This window comes from Peromyscus leucopus, chromosome 6 (assembly GCF_004664715.2).
Source record: "Peromyscus leucopus breed LL Stock chromosome 6, UCI_PerLeu_2.1, whole genome shotgun sequence".
Lineage (NCBI taxonomy): Eukaryota > Metazoa > Chordata > Mammalia > Rodentia > Cricetidae > Peromyscus > Peromyscus leucopus.
In genome coordinates, this window is record NC_051068.1 from 67,303,028 (window position 1) to 67,316,882 (window position 13,855).

The window sequence follows — 13,855 nt, forward strand, 5'->3', positions numbered from 1 at the left end:
CCCGGCTGGCCTAGAACTTGCTGTGTAGATCGGGTTGGTCTCAAAATCTGCTTGCCTCTGCCTCCCAAGTGCTGAAGCTAGTGTGGGTCCACAACTCGTGCACATCGCATCCGCACGACAACAGAAGTCAGGACTATGGTACAGCAGGTTCGGTAGCTGCAAAGCCCTGGGTTCGATCCCCAACACCAACTCAACCAACCAACCAGACAACCATCAACAAACCAAAAGGCCCAGAGCAAAGGGAGTTGCCGGAGAACAAGGCTCAGTAAGAGCTGGCTGCAGAGAGGGGGAGGCAGAGGAACTATGCACTACCTCCAGGTCAGTGTTGCAGGTGAGAGAGGTGGGCGGTGGCTAGGCCAGGGTGCGAAGAGAGAGGACACCCCCACCCCACCCCCACGTAGGTGAGGGTGTGATAGGTCTGAACCAATTCTATACGCGTCCATCAACTGCTCTTGATGGAAGGAAAGCGTATGTTGGTGGCAGCTGAGGGGAAGCGAGGAGTCAACCTACTTCCTCAGACTGTGTCCTGTGTGCTGGGACAGGCTTGAAGGACTGGTGTGGCCACTCTGACAGCTGTGTCTGAACTGGGACTCCTCCCACAAGCTGGGGACTAGCTCAGGATGGTCCATCCCCATGTTCCTTAGAGACAGGGAGCTTCCCAGGTCACACCTATTTGGAAAAAGGCTGAGTCTTTTGGATCCCTGTCCTAGCACCCTGGGCCTCACAGAAGGCGGCTCTGCCCATTCTGCCCACCCTACCCAGAGGCTGGGAGGAACCTGGCCCTTCTGCTTGGCTCTTCTACCCCAGCACCAGAGTCAGCAAACCTGGTTATCAGTCTCCAGAGATCCACCCTTCCTCCTTGCCCTGCACCCTGGCTCTAAAGCCCTTTCTGGGCGCGCATTAGACGGTTAGAATTTTTGGCCTCAAGGCTCATTTATTATATGTGTAGTTCTGAGATTATCAGAGATCTTAGGGGCAGTCCATTCCTGGTTCTTCAAGTGCATGGTAAGATCAGTCATCTGAGTTGTGGGCCCACTGTGCCAGTTTTGGAGTACTAGATCCTGCTGCAATCTTGATGGAGTCTTAGCCGGCAAGCCAAGCTCGTGCCTACCAGAAGCACACCGGAGACTGGAGCTGGGGATGGGTGGGTGCCCCAGGATGAGGCAGGTAAGACAGATGGACAACCCAAAGCAGGGTCCGTGTTGGCCTCCTCACTTGTGGGAGGCCCATCCTTGGTGAAGGCCGGCTGGCTGCAGGAGTCTTAGAGCTACAGGAAAGATGGGAGAGCTGGGCTGCAGGTTCCACCAGAGAAGCTGCAGCCACACCTCCTGACGTCTACCCTCCCCGTCCCACCTGAGTGATGCAGGTCTGGGTGCCAGGGGTGACAGAGGTTCCCAGCCACCGCTAATCCAGCAGTTCCTTGATACACCAGCAACAGAGGAGGATGTAGGCAACTTCCTTCAGAGTTCGATGTAAGCCCTCCCACCCTGTGCCCATCTTAATGACAGGCACCGGGAGACCAGTTCCTCGAAGGACATTTCCGAGAGAGAAGGGCAGGGCCTGGGTTAGGGGTTGCATTGGTGGCTTCATGTGGACAGCAGCTCAGTGGAAGGGTGTGGACGCTGCCTTTGGGGCCTTTTATCCACTGTCCCCACCCCCTCAGACCTCATGACCAGACAAAGGCTCTGGAGTCCAGCAAAAGATGGTTCTGGGCCTTGAACAGGCTGAGTCAGCCCCACAGACGGGGGTGGTGGTGGATGGAAGGGAGGGCTTGGCCGCTCCATCTTTCATTCTCCACAGTGAGGAGAGTTCAACTTCCCTTCCCAGCAGGCAGTCCTCTGCCCAGTGGCCCATTCCTAACGGTTGGCAGTCCTCTGAGTGCCTTCTCCCGTTGGGTAGCTCTGGCTAAGGCTGACACTGAGAGTCATCCTAGCAGCTCCTTTCCAGTATGTTCTACTGGACTCTTGGGCCCCTGAGTGAGCACTGCCAGTCAGGGCTGGCAGCTTTGGTCCACTTCTGCTTCCCTTGACCTGGGAGCAGGAAGGTGCAGCCAGAGCAACAGGCACCAACACCAGTGTGTGAAGTACGATTTACTGACATGACAGACAGACCATATTTCCCACGCCTGCTCCCTGCCCTCCGCCTTATCCCCCGCTGGTGTGAGATCACGTGCGGTTGTTCCTCTCCTCATCTTCATTCTCCAGCAGGTATGCTGGTCGGTAGGTGGAGCGCCCTCCTGGGCTCAGGCACTTCAGGGCCGGGTTCTGCACTGTGTTTTCCTGACTCCCCAGTGACGTATACCTGGAGTGTTGAAATGGGAGCACGTGGGTAATAGGTGGGTTCTCCTCATCCCAGCATCCCCTCACCCCCCCCCCCCGTCCCCTACACACACACACACCAGCCTTACCCTCGGTCATACAGGATACAGTACGGGACAAACAGTTGACGCAGAAAATCCCAGATGTTCCTGTAGCTCCAGTCCTGGGAAATGACAATCAATCACTAGAACTCTCCTCACCTACCACTGCCATCCTGGGGACGGACCCACCAAAGGCACTTCTGTTCCCCTCGGCCCTGGAGAAGGCTTGCTATCCGGTCTCTGCTGTACCTTGCTCTGTGCAGGCTTTAAGTAGGGAGACGGAGAAAGTCCTTACCCCCTGCCGGTTCCCATTCCACAGCCACCTGCCCCTGTGGTAGAAGCTCCAGGATGGGGAAGGACTGTGTTTACTGTGTTTAAGTCTAGAGCTTTCTGCCATAGTGGAAGTGTCCAGCCCCACATTGTCTCTTATGGCGGGCATTTGAAATGTAGCTAGTATAACTTAAGAAGTCAGTGTTTGGTCTGGAGAAATGGCTCAGGAGGTAAGCGCACTGATTGTTCTTACAGAGGACCCAGGTTCAATTCCTAGCACCCACATGGTGGCTCACAACCATCTGTAACTCGAGTTCCGGGAATCTGACATTCTCTTCTAGCCAACTCGAGCACCTGGTGTGCACTGGTCCTCAGACATACGTGCAGGCGAACACCCACACACTTTTGTTTAAAAGTGCTTTTCTCCTCTCTTCCTGGCAGGGTCTTACTATGTAGCTCATGCAGTTCTCAAGATGGCCATCCTCTGCCTTATTTTCCCACCTGCTGGGAGTTGAGGTGTGCACCACTAGGCATGTCTTATACATCACAGGCTGGCAAGAGCTGGGAATGACCTTAACTCCTGTCCCTCACACCACTCCCAAGTCCCCAGTGGTCTGTACCTAGAGCGGTGAAACAGAAGGCAGGTGGGTGATGGGCAGGCTTCGGTGGGGTGGTACCAGACACCGAGCCAGGGCTTTGTGTATCCAGGGAAGCACTCACCAACGGAGCTCCATCCCAGTTTATGTGGTACTGGGGGTTGAACCTAGAGCTTTGTACAAGCTAGGCAAGTACTCTACCAACTGAGCCCATCCCCAGACCTAAGAACTTACTTTTAAGTTTTACCTAAGTAAAAAAAAAAAAAAAAAAAAAAAAAATGACATTATGAATCACATGCCATAAATTTCACCTTTTGAAAAGTAAATAGTTCAGGGCTTTTGTTTTCTTTCGACAGTGTTTTACCCAGGCTGGCCTAGAAGTCAGTATGTAGTGCAGCCCCGGCTTGAAGTCACACAATCATCTTTCCTCAGCCTCTCAGTGGTCTTAATCGTTTATATTTTTTTCCTTTTATATTTTTGAAACAGGGTCTCATATGCCCAGACTGGCCTCAGACTCACAATGTAGCCAAGACTTACCTTGAACCTTAAACAACTATATTGTGTATGTATGTGTGTGTGTGTGTGTGTGTGTGTGTGTGTGTGTGTGCGCGCGCGCGGGGCGGGGGTGGGGGTGTGCGGTCAAAGGGCAAGCTGTGGGAGTCAGTTCTCTTCTTCTACCATCTGGGGCCTGGGGGGCAAAGTGAGGTCCTCAGATCTGGCAGCAAGCGCCTTTACTGACCACACCATCTTGCCAGCCCTGGCCTTGAACCTCTAATTCCCCTGAAGGGTGGAATCCCAGCCATGAGGCACCATACATGGTTTTCAGGTGTGCTGCGCAAGCACTATATCATGTGAGCTACATCCTCAGCCCCATGATCTAGATTTCATCTCAATTTCAGTTCAAGTATGAACATGACTGCTCTAATATTGGATATAATATTATTTCCAATTTATAATATTGGATAGCACAGGCCCGGCCACTGTTTTGACCCCAGTGAAAAGCACAATGCCCGTCACTCAATTAGTGCTCAATACTGGTCAAAAGGATGAATGAACAAAGGGCCCTGCCTCCCTTGGGAGACGGAACCCCTGGGCTCTAGCCTCCTCCCAGTGGCAAGGGGACGGCACAGAGGGACCAAGGCAGACAGTCCTGTCACATTACCAGCAGTGGGTTGATGCGCATGAATGAAGGCCAGCCAGGGTCGGTGGGACTGAAATTGCTGAGGCTACAAGAGTAGGGGTCAGTCCGTCGGGTGCCCATCAGGACAGCCTCCAGCTGGGGGTGCCTTTCCTGGAGTTCACCCAGGGCCTGCTTCATGTCACCCTCAGCTTCTAACACCTGCAGGTTATACCTTAGGAAGGAAGAGGACAGAGATGAGGGCCAGAGTAGGCACTGCCAAGGGCCCCCGTGGAGCCCAGACTCCCAGGTCCCAATACCTCTTGATGGTGTCTTGTAGAAACTGTTCCAACTCAGGGAAAGTCGAGATGCTATGGATGTACAGGATCTGGAGAGGTTTTGGAGCATCAGGAAATTTCCTGGGGAGAGTAAGGATCCAGACTTGCCAGGGTGGACAGCAAAGTTGCTCTCCAGAGTTCAGTATTCTGTCCGGCTCCTAGGATCCACACCCACCACTTCCTCCCCAAAACCCCTCCTTTTTTCCCCCTGAGATAAGGTAGCCCTGGCTGTCCTGGAACTCACTCTGTACACTAGGCTGGTCTTGAACTCACAGAGATCTGAGTACCTCTGCCTCCTGAGCACTGGGATTAAAGCGTGTATCACTGCCGCCCAGCTCTCATCCTTTCAGACCAGACCCTGAGAACCCACTTATCTCTTCCTCTTGCTTTCGCAGTTTAACTCAAGAGCAGCTCCTCACTCTGCATGACTACTTTTGTTTCTCCTCTCTCTGCATGTTTTGTTATTTGATCCAACATGGACCAAGGGCTCATTGACTTGCTTGTTGCTCTGCAGGAGCTGTTCCATTAGACATACATGACTAAATCTCTAATCAGAGAGCTAGCACTCTTCTGACCCAGGCTCGGATGAGGTGCACACACATGGCAAACACTCCCTAAGCTAGCCTCCAGTTCCTGAGCTCAGATGAGGCCCGGTCACTGCCTCTCCCGACTGCTAGGACTGCTATCATATGACTTCTGGTAAATCTCACCTGCACAACTGGACTGTGGCTTCCCTGTGTGTGGGGGGGATGGTTGTTGACTACACACCTGGACCCAGGGTCAGACGTCCATCGGATGCTCAATAAATATGGTGGGGGATGGCAGTACTCGACGGACTACCCAGCTACCTTCCTCCCAAGCCCCACCTGAGTACTTTTTCATTTTCAGAAAAGAGCTTGAGAGCTGGAGGTTTTGAGTAGGTATTTCTGGAACCTTAGCTCCCGGGGGGAGGCTTACCTCTGCACAGCTGCGTGGAAGAGGTGTAGGAGGGCAGTGCAGTCCTTGCCACCATTGAAGCCCACACAGAGCTTGGAGAGGTGGTATCTATCGAGGGCGGTCTCAATGGTCTGCAGGGCACTTGCTACCTTCTTCCCCAGGGAAGATCCTGCCATATACGCAGGGAAGAGGATGTCAACTAGGTCAACATGGCTGTCACAGAAGTCATGGTACCCTTGCTTAAAAGTTTCACTATCTTCCCCGTGTTCTGGGGTTAAATCCAAACTCTTTCGTGCTGTCCTGCATTGTCTGTCTCCCTGCCTGCTACTCAACCCCACCTCACGTGACCTTAGTTTTAGTCTTGCCTCTGGGCAGGGACTGAGGGGTGGGAGGATGGGGTGCTGGGGTTTCCTCTCATCCTCTCTGCAGCTCCGTCGGCTTCCCTCCAGCCTCCTTTCACATTGTTCTCGCCCACCTCCAGGTCCAACCAAATCCTCGTCTCGCAGGCTTTTGTCATTTGTTCAAGGACCCTTTTCTCTGACCCAAGATCAAAGCCACCATCTCTGGGCTGGAATCTGCTTCGGCCTCATATCTCATCTACAATCGCCTGTTTACGGCTAACCCACTTGTTGAACCACTACTCAAGGTAGCGCACACCTGTTCTGATAAGCTGGACCAACCCCAGCACCCGGCACAGTGCTGGTGCAAGGTGGTAATCAGTAGTTACTGGAGGAATGCACGGATCAACAGCAACCCTCTTCTACTTTTCCCTGCATCTGCGGGGAGCCCTCTACAAGCATTTCTAGATCTAGCGGAGAACCCAGACTCTGGTCCACACTGCCTTCCCCAAGGAGACTCCTACCTGACTGAGCGAGTTTGTATACAGCCTCACTAGCCTGCTCAACAGCATTGGGCAGGTAGGGGACCAGGGATCCCTGAGGCAGATGTGCGGTCAGATAGGCCAGGCATTCCTCCAAGGGCTCTTTTTCCTCAGAGTCTAGAATCAGTTTCACCTGGTAGTAGTTGCTGCCCCAATCAGGGTAGGAGCCCAGGTTAAGCCTACGCCCAAAGTGGGCCTGGGCCTCAGTTAGGACGGAGGCGATCGAGCCCTCGGCAGCAGCCACATACAACTCCTTCATGTGGAATTGTACAGCTGAGTTTTGGAACAGTCCTTTCAGTCCCTCCAAGGCTCGCCGCAGCAGCTCCGGAATTCCTGGGAAGAGGTAGACATTTCGGACAGAGACCAGCGGGAACCTGAAGGGCTGGCCCGTGCGAGGATCTGTGCCATAATGCAGGCGGGCAGAGGAGGGCACCATCGACAGCTTCTCCCAACCCTCCCCTCCTAGGGTTTTGATGGCTGCTTGGAGCTCAGGGTGTGGTTTGAGCTCCTCCCCAAAGGCCTGCGCCACTGCCTCAAACGTTACATCGTCATGAGTGGGGCCGATGCCTCCTGCGGTGAGGACATGAGTGAAGCGGCTGGAGAAGGAGGCGATCTCAGCTGCAATGGTGGCTACCTCATCAGGTACAACAGAGACCCGGCAAACCTGGACCCCCAGGGAGCGCAGTGTCCGGCACAGAAAGTAAGTGTTGGTGTCTTGAGTGTGTCCCTAGGATCGGAGGAGGGATAAGCCTGTCAGTGCTGGGGGATGAAGGGCAGAGGGGGAGAGAGCTACATCTGTCTAGTGATGGGGTGCTCTGTTTTGGGGGTACCTCCTTAGGCTGCCAAGGAGCCTGGAATGGGAAGAGGAATGAGAAAATCCATTTGAATGGAGAGAAGAGGGGGTTCTCCTTGGGGCTGCTTTGCTACCCATTCATCCTGACCTCACTTGCATTTACAGATTTGGTTGTCAATTCTGCAGTTTGATCCTGACACCTCACCTATATTTATAAACTCAATCATTAATTCTGTGTGGCTCTTTCCACTTCTCACCAACCCCAACAGTTTCAGTTTTCGTCCCTGGCTTCAAGTGCCTGCCGGGCAGTTTCACCACGTCCCTGGGGATTGCTGTTTGGCTCAGTGGCATCCCAGACACTGCCCATGGCCAGTCAGGTCTTTTATGTTGTCAACTCCACTTCTGAAAATCCTCAGCACCTCCTCTCTTTGCGGTTTTCACTTCCTTTAGGCTGGGCCTTAGCACCTTTCCCCTGGACAATGCTGACAGCCTCCAGCACTACGCTCCGTTCCCTGTCCTCTAAGGAACCTTTCTAATGTGCCACTGTGGTCACTGATCACTTCTGTGCTCAAAAGCACGTGTTGTTTCCAACTGCATACAGAATAAAGTTCAAGTCTTTTGCAATCATTAAAGGCTGGCGATGTTGTGTGCCCCGTCTTCTTTTCTGGCATAAGGTCTGCTTCTCTATAGAAGGATGACTAGTTAGGAGTTGGCACTGGACCCTGTCTCAATCTCAAAATAAAATAAATGAGAACGTTTATGTTCTGGAGTTGGAGGGATAGATAGCTCAGCAGTGAAGAGTGCTTGCTGCTTTTCTAGGTTTGGCCCCCAGCACTGGCACCGGGCAGCTCACAGTAGCCTTAAGTCCCACTCCAGGGAATCTCATACCTCCTTCTGGCCTCTGTGGGCATTCTCGGATACACACACAGACACATAAACATAAAGTAAAAACCTTTAAGCCTGGCATAGTGGTACAGATCTTTAATCCCAGCACCTGGAGGTAGAGCCAGGTGGATCTTTGTGAGTTCAAGGCCAGTCTGGTCTACATCGTGAGTTCCAGGACAGCCAGGGCTACTCAGTTAGATCCTGTCTCAGAAAGTTTGTGTTCTAGAGTAAGAATTGGGCTAGAATTCCATCTCTACCATTTTCTTCCTTTTACTTATTTTGAGACAGGGTCTCTCTGTGTAGTCCCAGCTGTCCTGGAACTCACTATGTAAACTAGGCTGGCCTCAAACTCACAGAAATCCACCTGCTTCTGCCTTCCAAGTGCTGGGACTAAAGGTGTGTGCCACCATGCTTCTAGCACTTTGTAGGCTTGTGACCTTGGGCAAGTTTCTCACCTGTTTGAGGCTGTTTCAAAATCTAATGTGATTTGTAATAAAAACCCCAACTTCATGGAATTGTTGGAGTTTGTAAGGCCACGTGTAATATATAATAAGTGCATGCCAGCCTCTGGTAAACACTAAAAAAGATCAGGACAAAATTACTGGTACAAACCTATGCCTGCCATATCCTCTAGTGATGCCCCTGATCATCCGGAATAGAGTCCTCTCTTCTAGTACCTTCCTTCTGGCTCGCCTACCCAGTCTGCTGAGCTCTTTGAATAACTTGCCAATAGGCTGGATACACATTAGTGACACTGGTGCTCCCGCTACTTATTGTCCCTCCTGTAATTAATTGTTGGGTGGCTCTCCCCACATCGGAAGTTGTGGGGAAGTCGCTACCCATCTTTCAACAGAAAAACAGGAGGGTCACTTTCCCTCCAATAGGCTGAGACTCACTACAGGGCCCTATTTTGACAGGCAAGAGGATTCCCACCCCGGTTCACCACCTTTCACCAGAAAGAGAAAGCCCACAGTAAGAGGTTACCACGCCCCTCCCCTCTTCAGTTCTAGACACACCTTAAGGATCTCATCTCCAACAATGATGATGCCCGCCGTCACGCTGCGTCCTGGAGGAAGTTCAGGGGCCCTAGATGCCATGGCCTTGCCCTCTCTGCTCCTTTGCAAGGTTCTCCAGTAGCCGCTCAGAACCCCAAATAGGGGCCGTAAGCACTGAGGGGCCGCCAGGTCTACAGGACACTGAGGGCCATAGAATGAATACAGAGTCGGGGGTCAAGGAAACCTGGGAGAGCCAGAAAAGAGAACGGAGAGGGCAGAAGTGTACCTTCCTTCTTAGAGGAAGGCTCAATCCTCCTTTGCTTCGGCCTCTTTAACGTATTCTCAAGCCCCAGGCTCCTAAAAGCGTCTCGATTCCTGTTCCCTTAAAGTGCCATGTCCTTTCCAAGACCTACCACTTTAGATCTCACCGTCTGCCGAGCAGGTCTGGAATTTGTTCTATCTGGGTTATCTGCACCTTTAAATGTCTCTCTCTTCTCTTCGGGTCACCTGTCCCTTTAAATGTCTATCTTATTCTGGGCCTCGGGCCCCTTTAAATGCATTCCTTCTCTCCCTCCACCCGCGCCACCGGCTAGAACTCAGCCTACTTCTGCACCCTTTCTAGCCCGAAATCGGTTTATCTCACCAGGCTTCAGATCACTGACCTCCTATCCTCTCACCTGCCTATTTTGCCCCTTCACGGGGTCCTTCACTCTTTCCTTTCCGCGTGTCCTACAGCAGCTTCCGTACTCAAAGTCCCGCCTTACAACACTTCGTGCTGATTGGCTACTCTGGCTGTTGCTTATTCCTACCCATGGTCCTATTGGTCCGGCCCGCTGACGCGAATTATCTAGAGGCTGAAGGAAATGCTAAGTTGTTATTGGTAACACCACGTGGTCATCGCTGCCCGGAAATAAAAATAAGGGGCCCGGCCTTTGCCCGTGGAGGGCGGGACTTAGAGTTTGAGATGCGAAAGGCGCTTGCTGGGAGGTTCGTTAAGGACGGACTGTCGGGTGCCACTTTATAGTACTGGAAGAAAATGAAGGTCTGATTCTGTTTCATTCAGATACATTTAGGCAGGATCCCAGTATGTGGCCCTGGAACTTTTTTCTATAGATCAGCCTGGCCTCGAACTCTGCCTCTCCCTGCAGAGTGCTGGGATTCAGGGCGTGCGCTACCAGGCCTCGCTGCATTTTTATCCTGTGTGCTCTTTACTGTTTTCATTAGCTAAGGCTAGTTCTAGGCTAAGGGGTCGGGAGCTGATATTGGTGTCACAAGACTTTGCCTCTTTTACTTTTCGAGACAGGGTTTCTCTGTGTAGCCTTCGCTGTTCTGGAACTCGCTGTAGACCAGACGGGCCTCGAACTCGAGATCCACCTGCCGCAGGGATTATGGGCGTGCAATACCGCCCGGCTTTACCTCTTAAATTTAAGATTCAAGATGAGCTCAAGATCTCTTCCTGCCATACCCCTCCCCGCCTGAGTCTCTGGGATGGATACTGTGCCAGGTGTGGGGGCAAGGTGTGGACCTTTGTTTCTAGTATAAAGGGAAAAAAAATTACTTAAGTTTCTTTGACATTAAAAGTTAACCCGCCAGGCGGTGGTGGCACACGCCTTTAATCCCAGCACTCAGGAAGCAGAGCCAGGTGGATCTCTGTGAGTTCAAGGCCAGCCTGGTCTACAGAGTGAGTTCCAGGACAGGCACCAAAACTACACAGAGAAACCCTGTCTCTAAAAACAAACAAACAAAAACCACAACCCTTTCCTGCTCCACCCCCCTCCAGAAGAACAAGTGTATAATTAGATTCTCCGTGTATAATACTTCTCAGTGATCGGTCCCTGTAGGGAGACCGGGTAGGTAGGATTATCTTGTACTCACTTTGAGTATCACATCATCCTATCTTATTCCTGTTTCAGTGCCCCTCCACCCTTTGCGGTGCTGGGGAAAATGGTTTATAAACTAATCATCTGGGACCTTTTTAAAAGTTTTTACTATCATTGTAGGTATAAGGAGGTCATTTCCCTCCTTTCATGGGTTCTGGGATCTAACTCAGGTTGTCCAACTTGGGCAGCATGGCTTTACCTTTTACCTGTTGAACATCTCAGTAGCCCTAGGATGTTCTTAGTATGTAAATTATGATCCGGCAGGTTTGGATGGGGCCTGAGATCTACATTTCCCCTGGGAATTTCAGCTGTGACTTGGAGGCATGCTAAACTCCAGCTGGCCATATTTTATTTCACAAAATCCCTTTAAATCTCTTAACATGTGGGGAACATGTTGGTGATATGGCTGAGTGGTGAGCACTGGTCTAACATTGTGAGAATCTGGGTTCATATCCCAGGACTGAAAAAAACAAACGCATTATGTTGGATACAGTTTCAGAAGAGGGGAAGGGTGCGAACAACCTTACAATGCTACAGTGAATAAGAGCAGACTAAAAAGAAAAGGAAAAAGGGGATGGGTGTGTGTGTGTGTGACCAGAACGTATTAGAGACTTGTTTAAAACTGTTAAGCTGGGAGTGGTGGTTCACGCCTTTAATCCCAGCACTCAGGAGGCAGAGGCAGGTGGATCTCTGAGTTCAAGGCCAGCCTGGTCTACACAGTAAGTTCCAGGCCAGCCAAGGCTACATGGTTAAGATTGTCTCAAAATGAGCAAATAACAGTAATTTTTAAAAGAATATATTAATAAAAAGCAAAAAATTTCATCACCTACCTGTTCTCCAGTCAGTGTTCTGACTTATGAATCTCTCTCTATACACACACACACACACACACACACACACACACACACACATATGAACTTACTGGAATTGGCTGCAGTCCAACAATGGTTAGTTATGAATGGAAAGTCCAAGAATCTAGGAGCTGCCCAGTCCCACGAGGCTGGGTCTCTCAGCTGGTGTACTGGGATCTCAAAGAAGGAATGGATGGGCTGACGGAGGTAGGACAGGCAGGCCAAGAACCCCCTTCCTTCTTCCATCGTCCTTATATAGTATTCCAGCAGAGGGCGTGGCCCAGATTAAAGGTGTGCCTTCCAGCCTCAAGGTCTGAATTACAGGCATGTTGTCTTCCTGCCCAAGATCCACATCACTCCGTATCTGGATTATAGTTCATTCCAGATACAGTCAAGTTGACAACCAGTAATGGCTGCCACACCACCAAACACCCATCTGCCTAATGATTTACTGCCTAATAGGTGGTATTTGTTTTTATTGTATTAAAAGTGGTATTTGACTTCTTCCTAAACAAGTGCACATTTTAGAACCATTGATGAACTTCTTAACACATTGCTGAGCACAATTCTCAGGATACCATGGAACAATGTGCCCACAAATTTGCACTTTGAACATTTCTAGGTAATGTGGATACCATTTGGTTTTTGAGTTGAGGGAGCCTGGAGAAATGATCCAGCAGTTAAGAGCACTTATTGCTCTTGTAGAGGTCCTGGATTGGGTTCACATGGTCGCTCACAACCATCTATAACTTCATTTCCAGAGGATCTGATGCCCAGGCACATGGTAAACATACGTATGTGTAGGCAAAATACTGATACATATAACATAAATCTGAAGCTGGGCATAGTGGTGAACACCTTCAATCTTAGCACTTGAGAGGCAGAGGCAAGGCCCAGCCTGGTCTGTGTAGTGAGAGCCTGTCTCAAGAAAACCAAATGAACCTGGAACAGTTTTTCTGTGTGAGGATTTTTTTTTTTTTTTTGTGAGGGGTTTCTCTGTGTATTCCTGGCTATCCCCGGAACTTGCTCTGGACACCAGGCTGGCCTTTAACTCAGAGATCTGCCTCCCAAGTACTGAGACTAAAGGTGTGTGCCACCATTGCCTGGCAAAAACTTTTAAACAGTGACAGTTGAACTAGGAATAAAAGCATAGGTATGCAGTGGTTAATTCCAGCACTCGGGAGGCAGAGCCAGGAGAATCTCTGTGAGTTCGAGGCCAGTCTGGGCTACCAAGTGAGTTCCAGGAAAAGCACAAAACTACACAGAGAAACCCTGTCTTGAAAAACCAAAAAAACAAAAAACAAAAACAAAAAACCACAAAACAATGGGTGGCAATCTCCCTTATGTAAATGTATGCTATTATTTTGTGAAAAATGTTTTTAAACACTGAGTGGGTGCGCGTATGGGTTCATGTGCCACATCACACCCGTGGAGGGCAGAGAACAAATAGTACAGTTCTCTCCTTGTACCACTGGGTTTAAAGTGGTTAGGTTTATGGCAGGAATGCCCACTGACTTGCTAAGCCACCTTTGTAAAGAAGTTTGTATTTTTCTGTGTATAAATGTTTTGCGTCCATGTATTTGTGCCATGTGTGCACCTTTGTGGTTATGGATGGTTGTAAGCCACCAGTGGGTGCTGGGAACCGAAGGCAGACTTTCTGCAAGAGCAACAGCAAATCACATCTCAAAAACCAAAAAAAAAAAAAAAGCCAAAAAACAAAACCCAGCTGTTTGATACCTGTTTTCTCAAAGCTTAGTGCCATAACTACCTGCTTATCCTTTTTTTTTTTTTTTTTTTTTTTTTTTTAGTTTTTTGAGACAGGGTTTCTCTGTTTAACAGCCTGGGCTTCCTGGGACACGCTCTGTGGACCTGCCACTGCCTCCCTAGTGCTGGGATAAAAGGTGTGTGCCACCACCTCCCGGCTCTGCTTGACATTCTTACACTGTCTATACTCC

General features: G+C 50.4%; 2 protein-coding genes across 7 annotated transcripts; both read right to left on the reverse strand.

Annotated features, from left to right (window-relative positions):
• Positions 1-1,972, reverse strand: LOC114707873 (lens epithelial protein). The gene is made up of 2 exons (XM_037206797.1): positions 1,354-1,972; positions 1-1,267 (listed from the first exon to the last, which is right to left on the reverse strand). Exon 1 carries the CDS (start codon positions 1,588-1,590, stop codon positions 1,405-1,407), a length of 186 nt encoding a protein of 61 aa, XP_037062692.1. The 5' UTR covers positions 1,591-1,972; the 3' UTR covers positions 1-1,267; positions 1,354-1,404.
• Positions 1,973-2,074: 102 nt separating this feature from the next.
• Positions 2,075-9,947, reverse strand: Flad1 (flavin adenine dinucleotide synthetase 1). Of its 6 annotated transcripts, none has more exons than XM_028890748.2 (8): positions 9,847-9,947; positions 9,191-9,413; positions 6,479-7,223; positions 5,638-5,785; positions 4,663-4,761; positions 4,388-4,577; positions 2,408-2,481; positions 2,075-2,301 (listed from the first exon to the last, which is right to left on the reverse strand). In XM_028890748.2, the coding sequence occupies exons 2-8, from the start codon at positions 9,269-9,271 to the stop codon at positions 2,166-2,168; spliced, it is 1,473 nt and encodes a 490-aa protein (XP_028746581.1). In that variant the 5' UTR covers positions 9,272-9,413; positions 9,847-9,947; the 3' UTR covers positions 2,075-2,165. The 6 variants fall into 6 exon arrangements, with proteins under 6 accessions (XP_028746581.1, XP_028746585.1, XP_028746584.1 ...); XM_028890752.2 differs by having other exon boundaries at positions 9,191-9,370; positions 9,847-9,942; XM_028890751.2 differs by having other exon boundaries at positions 9,832-9,917.
• Positions 9,948-13,855: the final 3,908 nt, after the last annotated feature.

Bases quoted from the DNA above. Each gene is read 5' to 3' on its own strand.
- Flad1 (XM_028890748.2), bottom strand. From the start codon at position 9,271: ATGGCATCTAGGGCCCCTGAACTTCCTCCAGGACGCAGCGTGACGGCG. The intron at 2,482-4,387 runs GTAATGTGACAG...GTCATTTCCCAG, and splicing joins TGCGCATCAACCCACTGCTG to GACTGGAGCTACAGGAACAT. The intron at 2,302-2,407 runs GTAAGGCTGGTG...TCAACACTCCAG, and splicing joins TGTATCCTGTATGACCGAGG to GTATACGTCACTGGGGAGTC.
- LOC114707873 (XM_037206797.1), bottom strand. From the start codon at position 1,590: ATGAAGCCACCAATGCAACCCCTAACCCAGGCCCTGCCCTTCTCTCTC.